The 22,009-nt window shown below is 43.3% G+C and overlaps 1 protein-coding gene across 4 annotated transcripts; it reads right to left on the bottom strand.

The window, feature by feature from the left end:
- Nucleotides 1–403: 403 nt before the first annotated feature.
- On the bottom strand, nt 404–21,738 carry LOC115079339 (tropomodulin-2-like). Of its 4 annotated transcripts, XM_029582826.1 has the most exons (11): nt 21,320–21,485; nt 19,715–19,902; nt 18,056–18,212; nt 13,597–13,675; nt 7,343–7,465; nt 6,605–6,691; nt 5,670–5,800; nt 5,096–5,203; nt 2,342–2,485; nt 1,305–1,449; nt 404–650 (listed from the first exon to the last, which is right to left on the bottom strand). In XM_029582826.1, exons 2-11 carry the CDS (start codon nt 19,729–19,731, stop codon nt 616–618), a joined length of 1,026 nt encoding a protein of 341 aa, XP_029438686.1. In that variant the 5' UTR covers nt 19,732–19,902; nt 21,320–21,485; the 3' UTR covers nt 404–615. The 4 variants fall into 4 exon arrangements, with proteins under 4 accessions (XP_029438686.1, XP_029438687.1, XP_029438683.1 ...); XM_029582827.1 differs by lacking the exons at nt 13,597–13,675; nt 21,320–21,485 and adding an exon at nt 21,586–21,738; XM_029582823.1 differs by lacking the exons at nt 13,597–13,675; nt 21,320–21,485 and adding an exon at nt 21,586–21,733 and having other exon boundaries at nt 19,715–19,899.
- Between the last annotated feature and the right edge of the window lie 271 nt (nt 21,739–22,009).

Below are 22,009 nucleotides of genomic sequence, written 5' to 3'. Positions count from 1 at the left end.
AACAGTTTATAATTCTTAGCAATGCTGTTGTAGTTTGTCCATCCATAGCGCCCTGGTGTCAGGATTTCAGAAGATGCGTCATCCAAGCTTACCCGAGAACAGCTCTGCTGCGTATCAACACCAAGGAAGAGTGGTTTGTTAAGTCAAAACTGTTCTGTTCCTTATCTTTCTATTTATGTGCTGCTGGCACCTCTGTATTTATCTTACATCCAAATACAAAACATGCAGAAACGAATTTGGTGAATTACATGGCGGTTTCCCCAAATCTCTGCTGAAGAAACCTGTTGTGCAGGTCACGACCCTGGAAAACGAGCTGTATGATGCAGCAGTACTGCAGGTTTGGCAACATTAATAATGTTTCTATTCTGTGATTTAACAAGCAAATAAAAAGTGCATACAAACACAAAATTGAACCCCATTTTATGGAGAGATGGAGGCAATCCCCCCTTAGCAGAGTAAAAATGAAACGTGGGTGTGGCTAGGTTACAGGTCTCTGTACATTATACACGTCAACGTTACGTTTCTATCAGTTGCTTTCCTTTTGGACTGTTGGCGTTCTATGGCTGCAGCAGTGCTGGCTGGCTTCAATTTACTGATAGGTCTTCTAGGGTCATCCTACAGATGGTCTCTTTCTACGCGTCTTTTGCGAACTGTACAATCAATTTTAAAAAGAAAAAGTTAGTTTGCATAGCATGCTGACACTTTCATGCAGCAGGGCACTTCAGTGGAACTTCTGCAAAGGAGTCCGTTTCAGATTGGCATTAAAGGGAATGATCCGGATGGTAACCAAATACCATCAAACTCGTGACTCTGATGGGGTTAGGGGTGAAACTGGCTCATTTAGCGGCCTATGTGCCAAAGGGCTTTAGAATCGTCAGCTGATGGTTAGCATGCTAGCTGTTTGCTACACCTCTGGAATATGGTCGAGGTAAATCTTATGCACCTCTGTAAAACCACGGTGATAAGTAATGGGTTTGTTACCCCACTATTTGCATGGGTAAATAGATAGCCACGTTAAAAGTTAATGCAGCCATTTTGGGAGTGCTAGTGCCACATTATCTGCGTTAAGGCTTACATGTCACACAAAAGTATATTAGCATTAACGCACTGTAGGACACAGACCCGTCAATGAGAAGCTGTTAGCAATCCTCAGACCCAATAGGGAACACTACAGGTCCAGGAAACAGATGTGACATACTTACAATCACCAAAAGTTCACAAGATGATCAGATAAAAGTGAGCTTCTACTTCTCAGGAAAATACTCTCTTACAGAGCTGAAATAATGCTGCAGCTATGATCTCACCTAGGTCATTGTTGCTTGTAATAGATGCTGCTGCCCTGGTCCTTGGACCTTGCTGGGTGAACTGGTACCCAAACTTGACAATCACAGAGTTCTCCTCTAACATCTTGGCAATTTCCATCTCCACAGCAGTTCCCAGCAGTTGCCTCTGTTTTGTCACAAAAAAAAAGCACGTACAAAGCACAGCAAAAAAGGAAACAGGAAATATATCATTTTTCTGTTCAGTACTTCACCACAATGTAAACATTTTTCAAAGTCTAAAAATGCGGAACCGGGAAGAGGAGCAACAAGCTTCCCCGTCTGTTTATTCAGGATCATGGAACGTGACCGCAGCTCCAGAACATAATTACCCAGCAATCCAGGAAAATGCCCAGAGTCCTCAGGGACGGTCTCTGAGCCTGACGCTCCAGGGGTCGCCCGTCAATGGCTGAGCGTAGGGGCACTATTCTGCAGCACAGTTATCTCATTTTTAACCGCCCTATTTTTACTTTCTTTGTTTAACTTAAAATTAAACAAACAAACAAAAAGGCATTAAACTCCCTCCGGCATACAATCTTTTAGAAGCTGACCTCTGTAAATTTAGTTCTTGCACCAAATATTTCTGCGTCAAGGGCGAATTTTTCAGCCGGTGTACAAGGTGAGGGCACGTTTTACCCAAAGACTTCACGCTAGATTTCAAAGCAAAAAGTACGAGTCCTCTCTCTCTGAAAGTTATCCCGGGAAAAAGTAACCACACACATTTACCCCCTTCTAGTGTGTGGTGAAAGTTACACGCATACTTTTTAAAATTAAGTCCAATCCCCACCCACCTCTCTACACCTTGAACACAGGCACTTTCCCCATGTACTGGGCATTCACCACATAAATGACTTTTAAAATTACCCTCTGATGATCTGTAGCACCAGCCCTCCCTCCCTAATTCCACATTCAACTCTCACTTTCTCTCTCTCTCTCTCTGAAAATTGTCCTGATTGCAAAATCGTTTAGCATGCAACCAAGCTGCCGGGAAATCTCCACCCCGAATTACAACGCAGCCTTACCTGATTGGCAATCTTCACCTCCAGCAAAGTCTCATTCTCTTTCAGGGCTTCCACCAGTGCCAAAATACCGGCTCCAGTGATGAAGTTGGTCTCAATGTTTAGGCTCTTCAGTGTTTTGTTAATTTTCAACATATCTGCAAGAGCCTTGCAGTACAGAAGGAGATGTCAATTGCAAGCCTCAAGTCTTCCAAAAACACAGCTACAAAATAACGCGATCTAGAAAAGTGAGGCCACATCCATCGGTAGCCTTCAAGCTCAAGAAACATTTATTGCTTTTAACAAAAGGCTCCTGCTTTGCCAATGGTTGTTACATCAGGTGTCAGCTCCTTCCACATTCAACAGCATTCAGTCTCAGTCAAAAGGCTGAGAAAGGAACTGTCCTCACAGCTCAAAAGCCTGTTTTGACAATCTGCCTAACCTTAAATACCCTGCAGGGGCAGATTGGACTGTGACAGCAGCTGACAAATCTCAAAATCTTATTCATGAAAGGAAACCTGATTCCTGCGTACCCAGCACGGATGAATTGTGCACCGTTGCCTGTCCAACGAATCTTTGAGCCAGTATTCATTATAACGGGCTGACTGACCATTGCTTTTTAGATCTAATTTGTACAAGCTAAAACGGGATAGTAATGGAGGGAAAAAATGAGGACAGGTAGTTACAAAAATGTCAGCTTCTAAGTAAGGTAACCACTATGGTCAGAAAATATATTTCCCTGCACTGGGTTCAATACAGGTATTCTATATAATAGATTAACAAACAATATACCCATATTCACATCTTAAATATATTACATATTTTATTCCATATATTTATTTGAAAACATACATAACACACACCCTAAGTTTACATACACTCACTCATTCATTCAACTAAACATCCTGTTATACACAATCTTTTTAAAAGTTAACATCAAACACATAAATGTTACACAAATGTTGCAAATGTTGGTGTTCTACTTTTATAATTTATATAGTGGAGAAGCGGTAAAGTGATCAAGGAAACAGAGATGGCTTTAAAAGAATGAGGAATTGAAAATGCAAAAATCTGTTTAGTGAAAGGAATACAGGTGAGTGTGATGACGGTAGAAACAATGACTAGGGCAGTTGCTTTTTAATTTATTTAAGTCTTTTGAGTGAGGTTAAAATCAATGGATAATAATAGTTAAGTATGGGATGCACGTATGAGGTTAGATGGTGGGGATATATAAAAATAGGGTGTTTTTTAATGGAATGATATTTTATTTAAGGTTCCCTAACTACCTTGGATTGGCAGTGATAGTCTGTTTGGTGTTGTACACCTCAGAGAATATTATTCAGGAACTTTTAAATGTGAACATAAAGCTAATCCCCTGAAGAAACCAACGGGTGAACAGGAGCTTCCTGTCGGGACAGCAGCTGAATTAAGATTAACAAGGGACAGGCATTGAAAAGGTTCTTTGTAATATAACAAAGAATATTGATACTGATGTGTTTAGGGGACAATAATTGAACTGAGGATATAGGGAACAAAATAAGGAATTTTTTGAAGTAACATGCTTACATTGTAACTAAATTAAAGGGATATGTTTACATTGTAATTAAGGTTTATTGCAACATTTGTGTAACATTTATGTGTTTGATGTTAACTTTTAAAAAGATTGTGTATAACAGGATGTTTAGTTGAATGAATGAATGAATGAGTATGTAAACTTAGGGTGTGTTTTATGTATGTTTTTTTAATAAATATATGGAATAAAATATGTAATATATTTAAGATGTGAATACGGGTATATTGTTTGTTAAGCTTCTAAGTAAGAACAGAACCTGTACTGCAGGAGCAGATCATCCAAGCTTCGCAGGCTGTGATACTCAGCATTTTATTAGAGCAACGTAAGAAGTATTCAGTGATGATGATGCATACGAACTGCTGAGATCACAGAGATCCCAAAATGCTCAGGGACAACACTGTCTTAAGATAACTCTTCTATGAGTCCAATAAAAGCTGTGTCAGTCTACAAAGGATCCAATTTTGTCCAGCACCAGTATACCTGTCAGCAATGTGCCCTAGGTGGTAAGGAGGAACTGGACTTTGCAAAATGTACATTTCAGTACATTCCCATACTTCATTCACTTTATGACATTGAGGGGGGAAAAGCAAAGGTAGTGACTAGGTCTCATATCATTGTATTGTGAACTGCTGTTTAAAAGAGGTAGAATTCAAATCATGAGGAGCCATAGACCCCTGGCTGCTTCTGAAGTGTAACTTACACAGAAATCCCACATGAACAGGGCTATGTATACAGGACTCAAACAGTGATCAGCCTAGAATACTAAATATTGTCGTTGTACGAAAAACAAACAAAAAACTTCATCCAGCATCAGATATGAAATTGACTTTAATAGGAGCAGTTATTCAAACCCTTTCTGCGGGTAACCTTTTGAGTTATGCATACAAAAACCAAGCTATGAATACATTCCTCTGTGCACAACTTTTCACGCGTGCAAAATTTCTCTGCACAAGAGGGGACCTCAATAGAGGCAGGGCTGATTTGTACCCAGGAAGCACCCGCATTCAGCACTGTCTGGGCAAAGTTACGCGTGCAAGTCTTAACTTCATCCAGGTACATTCAGCAGGAGAGTTCTGCAGGCAAGTCCTGCTGAATATCCAGGACAAGTCCCCTGCGTAACTTTACACAGATCAGTTATCCGCTCTCTGAGGAAAACAGAGGATGAATGCAGTGTGCTGGCGTTCCATGAACCAGGGCTCACTTACAATGGCAATCGGGTCATTGCTCCGAGTTGCTGCCAGGCTGAACTTCGTCACATGGGTGTTGGTTTCCAAAGCTTTTGCAAATTCTTTCAGTGTTGGAATTGGAATGTTCTGCAGTTTTAAGGATAAAATGTACGACATGATTAGAATCAGTCACCTCTCTACGGATCTAACTGAGCCCTCCAATGTATTACAAACAGCAACATGCAACTCTTCTTTTCCTGGCCCAGCAGCTCATCGGAAGCCGGCCCCGGGGTAGGTGCCATGCACCTTTATTCATAGCTAACTGGCAGTTTTCCTCCATTTGTAACCCTCTTTTGTGTTTGCACTGAGCCGATGAAGAAAGGCTAGACACAAACGTATTACATTAGTCCAATTAAAAAATAGGATGAACCCGAGAAGCAAACTCTTTCTAGAAGTGTGCAGGGAGTACAATGCCACAGGACAGAGAGGAATCTCCCCTGCTGACCACAGCTCAGTATTCTTTTATTTATTTAGCATAAGGAAAATCTAGCGGATCAAATCTCTCCACATATTTGGTCATTTACACGATTTGGGGGAATCTGCAGCTCAGTACCTTGATGTTATTGAGATTCACTTCCTGCAGACCGGGGTCATTTGCTTTCACCCTCTGCAAGCTTTCTTCCACGTTGGTGGGATTGGGTGGCTCCTCAAAGACGGGTTTCACCTTTTCACCTTTCACCACAGCTGCAGCAAGACACAATTCCAGGTGACCTTCAGGATACTACTCACATCACCATTATTTAGTCTACAGTACAGTTCCTAGGCAGTAGCTTTGTTTCCACTTTCTGTGTTTCTGTTTGTCAAGGCATATCTGCATATAGTTTTATGTCAGCTGCTTAGGACCTTGGATAATACATAGAACATAGAACTAAAAATAATTACATAAACATGTTTTCTATTATTGATACAAATTATCTATGTCAAATCAGACAGAGATGGGTTTTTCTTTTGGGGGGGAGGGCTTAACACAGCAGTTTTCTCCTGCTGCTTTGTGTTTCCAGCACAACTGGAAGGCAAAGAGAGAATTTGATAAGAAGCTTGCTGTGGAAGTAAAAACTTATAATAAAACCTTTTTCAGGTACATTTGAGGGAAAAACTCTGCAACGGAGGGGTAAAAGGTGACAAAGGCATAGCAGAGACTAAATTAATTCTTTGCTTCATTATTCACTGAGGAAGATATATGAGAGATACCCATACCAGAAATGATATTCAAAGGTGATGATTCAGAGGAAACGAAACCATTCTCAGTGAACGTGGAAGATGTACTAGGGCAAACTAAAGAGTAGCAAATCACCTGGACCAGATGGTATACATCCCAGAGTGCTGAAAGAACTGAGAAATGAAATTGCGGACCTGCTATTGGACATTTGTAAACTATCAATATCATCATCTATGCTACCTGAAGACTGGAAGATTGCCAATATAATGATAATTTTTAAAAAGGGTTCAAGGGGTGATCCAGGAAATCATGGAAGTTGGGTTACTTACTTCTTGTGCTTGCTTGGCTAGCTCCACCACTCGTTCCTTGTTCATCCCCTTGTGCTCTGCTAACAAAATGCTGCACTCCAAGAACAGCTGCAGGCACAAAAAAAAAAGCGTTACAAGCAGGGAGCTGAAGTGCAGTTTGTGACAGAGTCTAGGATTTCTAAACTTTGTCACACTGTCTCCTAATTCTGTAGCTCTCCTGCACTGCACACACTGTAAGAGCAGGATATTGTAAAGCTTCTCTCAGTCAGGTGCTATAGTGCACTGGTGCACTCACAGTACCCAGCATGCACCATGTCACAAAAAGAAACATTCTCTGAAGCACCGTACAGACTATGGAATACCCTTCCAGTGGTACCCATCACAGTACTAACGGGATTTTCAAATTCAAGCACACACGTTGGCTAGGCAGTTAAATACACCTTCCTGTCTGCCCACTTTGGCAGTGGGTAAAGTCATAGCTGCAAAGGGCACAACCTTTATAGTGAAGCTGGAGGGCAGCCAGGTGTATGGCCAGGGCCAGATTTAAAACCAGGCTGCCTACTGGCTGTGTGTGGGGAGGGGGGGGGGGGGGGGGGGGGAGTGGGGGGGGGGGGGGGGGGGGGGGGGGGGGGGAAAGGCATTCACAGGGGAAATTCAAGCCTTCACGACCGACCGTTTGAGTTGTCTCTTCCAGGGTGCACAGGGCTTGTGAATAAAGGGAAGTTTTCAAGCCAGGAGAGAGAGAGAATGGATTCCGACCTGCAAGGTCACTGAGTTCAGTATCCGTGGCACTGGTAAGGGCTTCTTCCAGCTCCGGGTCAAGGGTTATCTTCTCCTCTGTCCGGGTTTCTAGGGGCTTGTATTTAGGTACAAATACTTTGCCTAAAAAGAAAACCATAAATATCGATTTAAGTTATCTATATTTAGTTTATTCCTCTTATTCGTATTCTTTGACACTAAAAAATATGCCTACACCAAAATGTGAGATATCCTCAGAACAACAAAATAAAGATTTGAGATGCAATATACTGGCACAGTTAGGTATTTATACATCAGTATTACTTTCTATTGTAACATGAATCCTGTGCTCCCAGGAGGAGCTCGCAAACTGGGCAAAGAAGTGTAAACTCACTGGGCACTTTTACTTGCAGCCTCTACACAAACTTTCAAACCCGGGCCAGAAAAGGTCCACGCACAGTCCTGCGCCTCTGGGTACATTTTGGTCAGACGTTTACGTGTGTACTTTTTAAAAATCAAACTCCGCCCCAGGCGCACCGACGCTATCTGCAGGTAGCACCCCTATGTGTGCAGAGAGGGCAGGCAGTTTTCCCAAGGCCCCGGTTCTGCGGGTGAAGCGCCGTTTTACCCCTGGCAACAAAAAAAAGTCTTCCCAGACGCTGCAGCCCTTCCTCTCTGCAGGAAGAGGAGAAAAGGGCTGAGGAAGGCAATTTTCTGCCAGGCCTCTCCACCCCCTGGTAAGCTGCTCTGAAAACTGTCCTTGGATTTTGGTGATTTTGCTCTTCGTCGGCATTACATTTTCTTGATTGACTGATAGAGGCTGACAGCATCCGTACAAACCCGCCACCACCTGCATGCATAAAACTGGCATGAAAGGAATCCACGGAAAATGGGAAAAAATAAAAGCAAGCAGGACAACAAAACAAAACAATCTCTAAAACAGAATAGAAACATCTTCCATGTGTACTGCGTTCAGAGCCCAAGCAAACCAGCAGCAGTCTTTCATTTGTTTAAAATATTTATTACACACTATATGTGAAAACTCTGAGTGTTAAAAATGCACATAAAAATAACAGAACAAACAACAAACAGTAGAAAACCGACTGTCATATATTAGAACCCATCTCCCCCTCCCCAAATCCCACAGATATTGTAACTCAAGCCTAGCAGCCCACAACCAACAATGTACAGATGGTCACGGTACCAGATCCTCTCAGCACAACGCAAGATATCTCAACAACACAGGAAAGACACCCCCCACTCTTCACAACTACCCCAACAGCCAGCAATGAAATCCACAAGCACCGTATTCCCTGCATTACATTAGTACAGCTCACTAAACATGCTACGTCAATCTATCCTGCCAGGCTAGTTAGTTAATTGCATTTCTTTAAAAAAAAAGTCAATGCAATTTACAATGAAAAGCCACATATAAAAACAATGTACAATAAATCCAACTCGATGACTTGGATCGTCACCGAGAGGCCTTCTCGACTGCCCTTCAGTACAGCAGGCCCTCGTTGGTGGCAGCCCTCACCTTGTGCAACTCTCTTCTGGAGCCTTTACGCTTCACAGAGGACTCCAAGACTTTCAATTCTATGTTCAAAACTTAATCTATTCAAACAAGCCTTTGAATAAAGTACTATACACCAAGGTTTATCTGCTCTAGGACTAGGGATTTGGTCTTATTTTGTAGTCTGAAATTATTTGTTTTAACAATGTATGATATTTGTAAATCGCTTAGGTATCTGTGATTAATAAATAAATAAGAGGCATGTATAAAACAAATTATCCTGAAAAATAAAAAAACTTACCGTACATAAAATATACAAATAAAAAAAAATATATAATGCTAAAAATAAAATACAAACAATAAATAAGTGGAAACCTCAGAAAATCAAAGCCAAAGAACTAAATGCAACAAGATAAGCATCAACAGTAATATCTGATCATATAAATCAACAAGAAGCAAATGCCAAATAGGTTTTTAGACTTTTCCTGAATGTTGTTAAAATCCTTCTGAGTGCAAGCTGAAGGGAAGAGCTGCAAAAGCTTGGGGCAAGGTCAGATAAGGACATTACCCCATAATATGAGGGGGTCGAACCTAAGTCCTCTGCCTTAAGAGAGTCCATTTTATTACTCCAGGCTGCCTTTGAAACAGGAACTAAAAATACAAATTGGGATGTTCCAACGAGAATAAGTCGTTTTCCCCTTTTTCAAGGCAACCCATAGCTCAGGACTGCTATCCTTCTTGTCCTCAAAGAAAGCAATCGCTGCTTACCTGAAACAGGTGTTCTCCAGAGACAAACAGCCCCTTCCATGTGGAACAACACAGCATAAGTCATCAGAAAGCAAAAGAATTATCTCTAACTTTGCTAACGTTTACTGGCCTGGTTCTTTTCACAAGCTTATGAGCTGTAATCCATTTAGATTAACCAGTCTTTGTTTTTTTCACTATCAGCTATGTGGCGACCTCACAGTTTGCGCTGCTCTGTGCCGATGGCACATTTAAGCTTTTCTGGCTTGTGCTCGGCACCACTGGACGACATCGCCCACACGTGCAACCGATTACCTTGCTGTCCGCAGAGAACACCAGTTACAGGTGAGCAACTTTCTTTTCTGCCTCTTGGAGAATTAGTTTCTAACACTACCAATACACAAGATGGTCCCAAGCTAAAATGCAAATGGCACAGTTGTACAAATGCATAAATCCACGGGCTGTTCTGCACTCAAGTTAAAATTTTCAAAGCAAATATATGCCTGTAGTGTGCTTGTGGTAGCTTTACAGAGACAATTTTATGCACAAATGAAGTGTGCGCATAACTCCCAACCCCGCTCTGACTCCACCCCCTGCGTATTACGGCACGCATGCACGTGTGATTTCACATACATCTCGCTAAGACCGGTTTCTAAGGCACTAATTTACCTGCAGGTGTAGCGCCGCAGTGCCCGTGAATAATACCAGTTATGTACACCTTTAAGATATTGCGACAGGAAGCTGTTATTCCTTGGCCCACCTGCAGCTCTGGGTAACGACTTTGGTCAAATTAACCGATAAATAAAATATACGATAAATGAAGTAAGGCAAGGTTTGGGAGAAGGTCTGCATGCAGAGCCCGCCGGCAGCGAGAATGTGCTCCAGAGTTGGTTGTGAATCAAAAAATGGATGAGCAGGGAATCATAACTACATCACTCAGCCAAAACCTCAGTATTAACGGAACACGGAGTTTGAAAATTATACCTCATCCAGAAGTGTCCTAGCAACGTCACTTCCTCAATTACCCCTTATATTCCATATACAAAATCCATAGTTGCTTACAGAGTTTAACAGTTGTTAGGTGCACCCAGTGCTGCTGAGTCAGGGCCAATAAGACGGACATGAAATCAAGGCAGACAAGATGAGCGCCAACGCACCTTCTGTGGCAGGAGCTCATTCCCAGGTCGTTGGAGGACGACCCTCTTCCCCCCAGCCCAGCTGCAACACTGGTGTGGGAGTGAGACTTCCTCCCTCTGCTGACTGCCCAGGGATCCCATTTAGTCCTGCATGAGTTGATATTAAGACCTCCTTGCTAGCTGGACAACGACAGGCAAAGCAGCAGGGCCTGTTCCAACGGTTCATTTGGCTCTGGAGAAGGGCAACCAAAATGATAAAGGGGATGGAACAGCTCCCCTATGAGGAAAGGCTGAAGAGGTTAGGGCTGTTAAGCTTGGAGAAGAGACGGCTGAGGGGGGATATGATAGAGGTCTTTAAGATCATGAGAGGTCTTGAACGAGTAGATGTGAATCGGTTATTTACACTTTCGAATAATAGAAGGACTAGGGGGCATTCCATGAAGTTAGCAAGTAGCACATTTAAGACTAATCGGAGAAAATTCTTTTTCACTCAACGCACAATAAAGCTCTGGAATTTGTTGCCAGAGGATGTGGTTAGTGCAGTTAGTGTAGCTGGGTTCAAAAAAGGTTTGGATAAGTTCTTGGAGGAGAAGTCCATTAATGGCTATTAATCAAGTTTACTTAGGGAATAGCCACTGCTATTAATTGCATCAGTAGCATGGGATCTTTTTGGTATTTGGGTAATTGCCAGGTTCTTGTGGCCTGGTTTGGCCTCTGTTGGAAACAGGATGCTGGGCTTGATGGACCCTTGGTCTGACCCAGCATGGCAATTTCTTATATTCTTATGTCCTGTGCTGCCGTACGAGTTATCTGGATTCAATTCCTAAATCTCCGTCTGCTCCTTAAGCCAGCCCAAACATATTTAAGGATCGGGCAAATCGAAAGCATCTTCAAAAAGCCTGCAAGTCACTACAGGGTCATTCATCAAAATGCGTTAGGGCCCCAACGCCCGCGATAAAAAAAAACGCATCGTGAGATGCGTATGCAAATTTTTAAAATTTAGTCAAAAGGGAGGAGTTTGGGTGGAGTTTATGGAAATGAGGGGTTTTACCCTAATGCATGTTATTGCACGTTTTAACGCCAGAAATAAGTACAACCTTTTTTCCTGGCGCTATCCTGTGTGATATGTCCGAAAGGAAGTTGCGATATTTATTGCAATATATTTTTTAATGTAAGAATTTAATTTCCTGCAGGTCAAAACTCATGCGGAAACAGCTCTGAGGATTCTTCCATTAAAGAGGTCTATATTTATGTATCAGTCAAATGTTTGTCCCAAAACTTTGTCAAAGAAGTTTTACTTGATTGCATGGTAATGTTGCCTTTTACTGGCAGGACCAGAATCTGGGGCCCAGAAGAGCCAGTGGGGCCACGCATGGGGAGGAGGAAATGCCATCTCCCTTAGGAGCGGGAGCACAGCACATTGCAGCATCAGCTGGCAGCAGTGAGGAGCAGGAGGGCCAGGAGCCAGGCCACAGAGCTCAATCAGAGCAGGAGTGGGGCCGCAGGCAGGCAGGATAAGGAGCAGCAGCCATGCCTCCCCCGCCCCATCAAGATCTGAAGAAACACCTACCGCAGGCAGGCAGGCAGGAACAGGAGGCAGAGCATGGTCACAAAAGAGAGGAAGAGTTCAGTGAAACATGGGGGCTGAAGGAGGAGGGTGCTGCTGCTGTCCTGTCTGCTTTTTGGAGGGGACGGCGAGTGAGTGAGTGAAAAAGCATGTGTGTGTGTGTACGTGTAACAGAGAGAGCCTGCATGAGAGCCAGCGTGTGTGTGTGTGAGAGAGAGAGCGAGAGCATGTGTACAAGAACACTCCGCCCTACTCCATAATCTCAGCGCAAATGGAAATCAAAGATTCTTAGGGATGGAGAGTAGGGGATTTTTTTTTTCTCTCCCGGTTTCGCCTTTGTTGCCTCACAACCTTGCACAGCCCTGTGTCTGGGAAACATGTTTATTCATTATTAATTAGCAATAACAGGATATTTAGTCACTTAGTTTAAAATATTTTTAACCCAACAATCCAAGATTCAACATTGATCTAATGTGTGGGCTGCCTGAATCACACACAGGAAACTGACTGTGTGTGAGCTGAATCTGCAGTCAGACCAGCTGCTGGACCCAAACAGAACACCTTGGCTAGGGAACATGTTTAGACGCCTGCAGACTCTACTGATTGAGCGGAGTAGCCTTCCTGAAGGCATGGCCAGATTCAAACGCAGCCTGAAAACCCACATCTTTGAGGCTGTGTTTAATACGTGAACCTTAACTGTTCCTGCAAAAATATTTGTCATTCTGAGCTCTGCACTGGGAGCGGCCTCCCTCAGTTTATCTCGGACAGACATTCTACTCCTGAATAAGAAAAGATTGATGATAAACATAGCCAGAGTTCCCTTAAATAGTGAATGACCACAACACCATATCTGATGATAATTAATATCCTCAGTTTAATCTTTCTCCGTCACAGCCTTGCTGCCACTTGTTTCTTCTTGCGTGTCTTGTCTGTCTTGACTAGACCGTAAGCTCTAAGGTGTAGGGAGTGTGACTGCACAATGCTGTGCACATCTGGTATGCGCTGTACAAATCACAACAACAACAAAAATACTACTACTTGACCAATTCTGAGTTTTCAGGCATGCAAAGCATCTCAAATGACCCCAGGATTCATGCTGGGCTTTTAGACTAGAACCTTATTGACTAGGGCGGAGGCGTGCAATGTCAGAACGTTACGGGGAAAAAAGGAGCGGCCCAGTTCTCTGTTCTGACACGCCCCCAGTACTGCGGCACAGTTAGTTCAATTTTGGGTTAATTTACCGTGCAAGATACGGAGGTCACATCACTCTTCCTTTAAGGCATGCAGAAAACGAGCAGAAAGCGGTCAGTCTCACCTGCTGAAACTGCGGAAACTGCTCCCACCACTGGCACAGATCTGACCAACAAATTGTATTTATTAGAAAAACACAGAAACTAGGCAAAAACAAGAAAACAAAAGGGAAAGCAAATGAGCATGAATGGAATGGAATGATGGGTCACTTTTTTTTCTTTTGCAGCAAAATAAGCAAAAAACACAAAAATATATAAAATACTTTAACAAAAAAAAAAAAAAAAAAGCTAAAGGTGAAAAATAAAACAAACCCAAAACATAACTTAACATGAAAAAATAAAACTCCCAGAGATGAATGTTGACTTTTGAAATCAAAGCTGTCGAGCAGAATATTTCTAGCAAACAAAATGTGTACCAAAAGAAAATTATTCATGCTTGTGACAATTCAAAAAGAAATAATAAAATGACCAGAAGACACTTCCCACAGTAACGCTGGCGGATAACAGGTGTATAGCATTCAGAAAGGTTTTCCCTGATCTTTCAGAGAGAAGGGAAGCAAAGTGCTGGGGTACCTGCACAGGACGGCAGTTACAACCCTGAGCCCCTATGATTGCATTAACTGGTATAAAAATCTGATGAAATAGTCAGTAGAAAACCAGTGCTGAGGTCTTTTCCTCTCAAAAAAACTATATTAAAAAAATTATTAAAAAACTTAAAAAGAGATACATTGTTTGTAACAGCAATAACATTTGCTACCCCAGCTAATTTTTTGCTTGCGTGTGTGGTTTAAACAATCCCCAAGGATTCCATCAAATAAAGGAGCACATTATTCATGCATAATTAGCTAGGCTGGAATTTCCTCTCAAGGCTTTACACAAACCGCTGCAATATCCTGGTTTTTTTTTTATTTTGGGAGGGGGCGAGTACTTTTAAATCTTTTATACAATCAGTGGTACACATTTACAGTAAACTTCATAATACAGTAAACATTACTTCTGTTTCACCTTTCCCATGACTTTACTACAACTCAATATTCTTCTAATACATACACAGGGGCCTTTAAGGAAACATTGTATCCACAGAACATGCTGGATCTGGTTACAGTATAACCCAGCGTTACCTCAACCCATCCTATAGGAGAATTATGAAGATGTTTGGATGCAAAGTCCGTGAATACTTCTGCCTGTGGATTTTACATCCGATCTCAAAGGGAAGGAATGCATGGACCTGTCCTTTGAGCACTGCCCCAGGGAAAAAGGGCCCATAGAGACTGGCACTCAATTTTTCTGTTTTTTTTTTGCAGCTGTGTTTTCCTTGAAAAACACATATTTATTTTATTTAGAAAAAATTTCTAGACCGCCAATCACCGATTCTTGGCAGTTTACAATGGTACGTTCATAGTCATAAAACACAGACATACACAAATTCAAATACTACATAAAATCTAAAACAAAAATAAATCAATCATAATCAATTATCTTCCCAGTACTCATATGCTAATATATTATTAAACAGAGTTCAATTTATTTAAGATGAATGAACAGTCACATTCCCTTAATTTTGGACTCCTTCAAAGCTATTCACAGTCTCTGCTTTTTTTTTTTTTTTTTAGAACTGTCAGCCTCAGCTTAAGACTCAAAAAACAAGTGATAATTAAAAACTAGCTCAGAAATATAGGTGTAATACAATAGCAACTAAAAGCTTAAATGCTTCATATAAAAACTAGAAATTCTGCTAAATTAAGATGCAAAGTCAAATCAAACAGTTTTGAAAATGCAAATGCAGGGGGACTGTAGCATTCCCCAACACATGCCCACCCCGGGAATGCTTCCGCTCAGTGCAGGCTGTGAAACGATGCTTACCATTGTGGGCAGTGTTCAGACTGCACTTTTAGCTGGGCAAGTAGCCATTCACATGGGTAAATTTTATTTATTTATTTATTTGAGATTTTTCTATACCGGCATTCGCGATGGGAATCGCATCATGCCGGTTTACAATTAACAAGGTGTGACAAAAGGAAAATTAATAAGAACATTAACAGGTGCTAAAAGAAAAAATAGCAGTTACATTAAAACAGGGACATAATACAACTTGGAACGGTGAAATAGGCGATAGTAATTTAACAGTGAAAAATAAAAACCTGCCAATTTAAAAGAGATTGTAAAATTAAGGAATTGGCAAAGATGTTGATTACTCTGTTGGCTGGTCTGAGTTAATTAAGGTGAATTAAGGTTCAGTTAGTGTCTGGAAAGGCTTTCATAAATAACCAGGTTTTAAGTCTAAATGACTTTTGAAGTTTGCCCTCATGGAATCCTACAGGTGGAATCTCATTTATTATTATTTATTATTTATTTATTTAAAATTTTTGTATACCAACGTTCGTTATGCAAACATCACATCGGTTTCCATGTAACATAAAACTGGCCAACAGGGCTTTACATTGAAACTGATTATAGAACTGGGGAGTGGTAAGAGGGGGGAAACATGAGGGAAAGCATGTTTATATATAGGCAGTAAAATTATATACAAATATTATATACAAGTAAGTTTTTTCACCATGAGGATAAATTGGGTAAGGGGTAAGGGGAGAGGGTCAGGGGGGGCAGGGGAGGGGTTTGGGGGGGAGGAAGTGTAGGTGTTAAGGGCAGGGGGTTATTATCTGCTGATGCACGGTACATAAGATCAAGAACGAACTAAAGCGGCAAATATCATATAAAAAGAACAAATCTAAACCTAATGTATCCAGTTTGAAAACCCATTCACTCCTCCCGTACAGGCAAACTAATCTTCCGTGGTCTTTCTTGCGGGGCACGTGGTTTGCACTGCTGTGACGGAGGTCTGCAGTCCACCGTGTGTACACTGCACAGACTACATGCTAGCTTGCTCTTTACCAAGATGCACAGCGCGAAGGAGGCAGGGGTGTCCTGGCAGGCTGCAACGATGGAGGTGATGGGGTCAGGCTGGTGTCGGACGTGGGCAAAGGGAGGGGGAGGGGTAAAATCTTTGGCCAGGGAATTTCAGTGGCTGTCAGCCAGATTTTTGTTTTATTTTTTTATTTAGAGAATTCATCAGGCAGCTAAAAAGCAACAAAATCAGATTCATATTTCATTCCTCAGCAAAGATCAGTGCTTAAAGCTTCTGAAGGCGGCACCTTTTCCTCGGCTTGCTGTCACTTCGGGTAACGCTGTGCCGACCCTTACGAATAACCATGCAGCTATCGCAATGATACGCACAGAGTGCGAGTACTGCATTCACAAATGAAGAATAAGCTCAGGAATGCCCTCCCAAAATCATAAGAAAGGTGCATGACGTCAGTACCCAAGAACCTAACGGAAGACATACCACAGGTATACGGCCACTGAGAGCGCACCAGCCTGGGAGTGGCAGTGTCTGCCTGACCGGTGTGAAACCACACCAAAGCAGCACAGCCTACCTCCCGTCATTTTGCCTGTGATAGGAGGTCACAGACAAACGGACAAGATCTCCCCATAAGAACGACTAAAAACAGAGTGTAATAAGATAAAGGAGGAGGAAGAGTAGGCAACAGGACTGAAAGAGGAAGCCAGGCAGCCGAGAAACTGCCAAGTTTATATTGGGAGAAATCTGTTATTTATTTTCTGCAGTAACATTGTAATGCAAATTGGACATTGCAAATCACCAAATCTGGCAATGCCTGGATTACATTGTCTTTGGCATCTAAATTCGTGCCAATCCAGTCTCTGGTGAGCACCCCCTCCCCGACCATCTACCTTGACAACTCTCACCCCACAACGTTCTCTAGATAGAAAAGCTTCCTTCCTGAAGAAAGGCCCTGGGTTATAACGTCGTTCTGGTCAGTCCTTTAAAAGATACCAGCGTTCTCCGGGAGCCCTGCGTCCTGCACACGATGGACGTGGGAAAATGCACTGATGCGCAGAGTTTCCTGGGCTAAACATTCCCTGCACGGAGGATCCTTTTACCTGCTGATAACCACCAGTCAGCCAACTCGGGCTTTGCTGGTACATACACACCCTGGTAAAAGGCTTGAATTGGGCCCCCAGAGAACATGATCTTAAGAACCAAAACGCACAGAGATACTGACAGGTCACAATAGGGTCCCACGTGTCAGAGCCACGCCTACAGACCCTGACCACAAATCTGAAGCCTCGATGTGTTACTCGATCAAGCGTCTGTCCCTTTAAAGGCAAAACTGGAGGCCTTCAAAGAAACCAGAACACCTTTCAGAAAACCACACACACCTACTTTTCTTAAAAGACTGAATACCAAGAATAAAATCCTCTCTCACATGAATATAGATAGATTCATACATACACACACATAAAGATTGTGATGCCTTAATTAAATATAACATGATCTGTCGTTTTATTTCAAAAAGTAAAAGCATTTCTGGATTTCATTTTAAAAAGGTATAAGGTAAGGTTGTCTCTGTGTTTTCTTCCTGTTGACCCTATGGAAAATCGCCACTTTCGTCCTGTGGGTCAGGCATTCAGCATACGGCCATTCTCCTAGAGGGGCTCTCTTACCTTTCTTTTCTCCAGTGAAGGGCACATAATCTTCCCTGTCCTTGTACGCCATTGCTTCCTTCTCCAAGTAGGCCAGCAGCCGCTCTCTGTCAAAAGGACCTGAAGCTTCTTTACTGGTCTGGTCTTTCTGCCGCAGGCCTGCTGGCAAAAGTGCATTCTGTCAAAAGAACAATTAAAAAAGAAAAAAAAAAAAAAAGAGTCATTTACACACTCCATGAAGCAACGTTCAGGCCCAATGCAACTATCAGAATTCCTACTGTTACTAGGGAAGATACCGAAATCTGTGAGGGTTTTATAGAACTACATTCACCTACGCTTTCAGCCTTCCAGGATCCTCCAGTAAGAAATGCCAGTTCTCCTGTCAACAGTTTGTGTTCCACGTCGCTGACCTTTGCAGGACCAGCTGGGACACAGGAGCTGCTCTGGCAGGGGAACCCCAGTCATTGCTTGAGGCCGGTCTGCAGAAGGAGCCCTGGTGCACGGCTGCCAGCAAGGACTGTCACTGTCATGACAGCACTAGCTAAGCAGCAAGGGAACACAAAATAACGGTTTGTGCTGGATTCCAGCCCTGGTCCTGACTGAGCTGGAAGCCCAAAGAAGCATAAGGAAAAACCACTGGGTCAAACCCCTTCCCCCCCAAAAAAGCTACAGTTACCTTTGTCAGGGTACGGGGAGCCTGTGCCCCACGCTGAGTATGAAGAGGGGGAGCAAGAGAGAAGGCAAGGCGAGGTAGAGAAGAGCGGAATAGCACAGAGGCTCAGATGGAATGGACACACTGGAGAGAGAGGTGCTTGGCGCTCTGGGAGGGGCTGGAGAGCAGATAGCCACAGGCCCTTCAAATACCACTTTCTGGAGCCCTGTCTGACTGCCATGCGTTTTGCCACCTGCCCAGCATCACTGAAGGGGCTGGCCCTCAGCAATCTGCAAAGTTTAGCAGCACTTGTGGCGAGGAAGGCTGCTAACCTTCTCAAAATGACAGCACTTAAAGCTTCTAAAAAAAGAAAAGGGCACCTGTTTTTCTACGATTATTCCTCAAAGTACAATTGCATAAACTGAACTGAGGGAAGAGAATTTTCCCCACTTGCCTAGGATCACACACAGGGTTCAGAATAATTTTCTGCCAACATTCCAGGATTTCTACCAACTTATTATTTACTTCTATGACCCCTCCACTGTTTCCTCGTTTGAAAAAGAATGAGAACATAAGAACATAAGAAAATGCCATACTGGGTCAGACCAAGGGTCCATCAAGCCCAGCATCCTGTTTCCAACAGTGGCCAATCCAGGCCATAAGAACCCCAAAAACTAAGTCTATCCCATGTAACCATGTAACACATGTAACATGTAACTCATGTGACCATGAGTCTTGGGGAATGTTAATTTTATAAATGACAAAGTACTGATCTTATTAAACTTCTTTCCTTTACAGATCTAAACCTGCATATTTTGCTCCAATTAAAAGTTTAAGGTTAGAGTTGAAAGTAAACACAGCTGTTGACTGATCCCACCATGCAAGTACAGCAAGCAAAGAGCATCACAGAGCTGCTCATGCCCTCAGTCTCTCCCGAGTGAAACGGTGCTTGGTTTTCATCCACCAGCATCAACCTTTCTGCAAAATTCTGAGAAAATGTTGCTCACTTGTGTCTTTTTGCTCCATACCTCAGGATCAAGCTCATCAAGCACGGTCTCCAGTTGTTTCAGCTCCTCTTCAGATAGTTTATCCAGAATTTCATCCTCATTGATATTCCTAAACTTTTCAAAGTCCTTTCTGAATGGCAGGGCCATAGCTTCAGCTGCACGATCTTCTAATGCTTGCCAGTGTATTCCACCCGTGCTGTTAAAGCCTGCTGAGAATAAAAGGGGAAATGATCATTTTTTTGTAATAAAAATGAGAACAGTGCTTGATACAGCTGAGTAAAAGGCTGGGACAGAAGAGTCATCCAGTGGTGGGGCTTAGTGACATTATACAGGATTCCTGCATATTTTTCTGCTTCCAAAGGTTTACTGTGTAATTGTTTACACAATGATATTAACCAAAAATTAGTCAACAAATGCACATTTATTCAAGCACAGCTTGAACACGTTTAATTACCAAACATGTCATAGGTACCATAAGTGCAGTACTCCATGCACAATGGGGCCAATATAATAAGACCCCCGGCAAAACAGGCGCTAGTTATGAGCGCAGGTTTTGATCACCACGCGTGGCTGAAGATGCTGCTTCCGTGGGATGTAAAAATAATAAGTTATGCAAATGATTTGCACGCAGAAAAAATGCACGTACTTAAGTGCAGTAAGGCCCTATGTAATAAGCGGCCACATCCGTGCTCAAAACCTGCGCCAATAATCCGTGCATAAAAGTGAGTGAACGAACGGGTCTCCCTATTAAGTGAAAGTATGACCCTGGAAAGTATTTTTAATATTTCAAACAACTGCTGCAGAAAACATGGCAAATATTTCCATGGATGCTAATTCGCACTGGCATAGCAGTGAGATAGGTGCTCAGTTGGGCACCAATCTGGATATTTGGGTGCTGACATAGGCACTCAGCCGGGAGCAAATATGGATGCTCTGCTGCTGCCCAGAAAGGTGCCTAGTTAATCTTTCCGCTCAGGCGCTGAGCTAGGCGCTTACTTAATTGCGAATCTATACGATCAGCTGCCCAGAAAAGCACCTAGCTAAGCTGGCCGCTCGGATGCTGAGAGTGGCACTCAGCTAGGTGGTTTTAAGGACGCTTGGATGCAGACATAGGGTCCCCCTGAGTCCACGCTCTTAACTTGTGCCCTAACCATGGCGGTAAAAAACACACACTAGCATTAGCGCAGCTCCCTGCATTGCCTATGATTAGCTAATCGCCTCCTTTGCATTCCGTTAGCATGCAATCGCACAGGACAAACTGTGGGTCCGTAAGCGCGTTGGTACGAGCTTTATTCCCCCAGGCACAAAACCTTATTACATCTGGTATAGGGCTTTGCGCGGGGAACATAAGAAAATGCCATATTGGGTCAGACCAAGGGTCCATCAAGCCCAGCATCCTGTTTCCAACAGTGGCCAATCCAGGCCATAAGAACCTGGCAAGTGCCCCAAAACTAAGTCTATCCCATGTAACCATTGCTAATGGCAGTGGCTATTCTCTAAGTGAACTTAATAGCAGGTAATGGACTTCTTCTCCAAGAACTTATCCAATCCTTTTTTAAACCCAGCTACACTAACTGCATTAACCACATCCTCTGGCAACACAACCCCGCGGCGGCTTCAGCACACCTTATTCCATGGGCCCCACCATCATGTATGATGGGCTAAGGGGTTTTGCTGGCAGCAGCCATGCCCAGCCTGGGGCTCAGGCACGCTCGGAGCTCATGCATCGCTCCCAGGTGCAGCCTGCAGAGCAGACCCGTTAGGTGCCCGCCACGCCCAGGCAGCCCTCCAGCACATTTTTTTTACAGAAAACGGTCATAACGACACCGCAAGGAACCCCTTTCACGTTCGGGCATGACGCTTTTCAGATCGCGGAATCCGCGAGCATTCACCGTCGCGGCGCTGCCGGCGCCTCCCCACGGACCGGGCTCGCCCGTGCCTCGCTCTTCCACCCTGGGCCGCCGCCGCTCGTGAGGAAGGGGGGAGGGGGAGGGTCTGCGCGCACCAGCACCGGCGAGGCACTTTGAGCCGCGCAGCGCGCCGTAGCCCGGCCTGGCTCTCGCGCTGGGGGCGGGGCTTGGCGTTGCTGCAGGGCTCTGCGGCACGCGGGGAGGGAACGTAGCCGGGGCTGCGGGTCGAACCTTACATCTCTTACTATCTGATGTCACTGAGCACGTGGAAAAATAAAATCGTTTAACTAAATACGGTTCAGTGCATTCTGAGTGGGATAATGCAGAAAATCAGGGAATAAAGAAAGGTTAACCCCCAAACCAAACGTATGGAAGGCGATATCTTTTAATCCGGTCCGAAAACCTT

Source organism: Rhinatrema bivittatum, chromosome 17 (genome assembly GCF_901001135.1).
Source record: "Rhinatrema bivittatum chromosome 17, aRhiBiv1.1, whole genome shotgun sequence".
NCBI lineage: Eukaryota > Metazoa > Chordata > Amphibia > Gymnophiona > Rhinatrematidae > Rhinatrema > Rhinatrema bivittatum.
The sequence above is the reverse complement of the archived record's forward strand: the minus strand, read 5'-3'. Positions and strand labels throughout refer to the sequence as shown.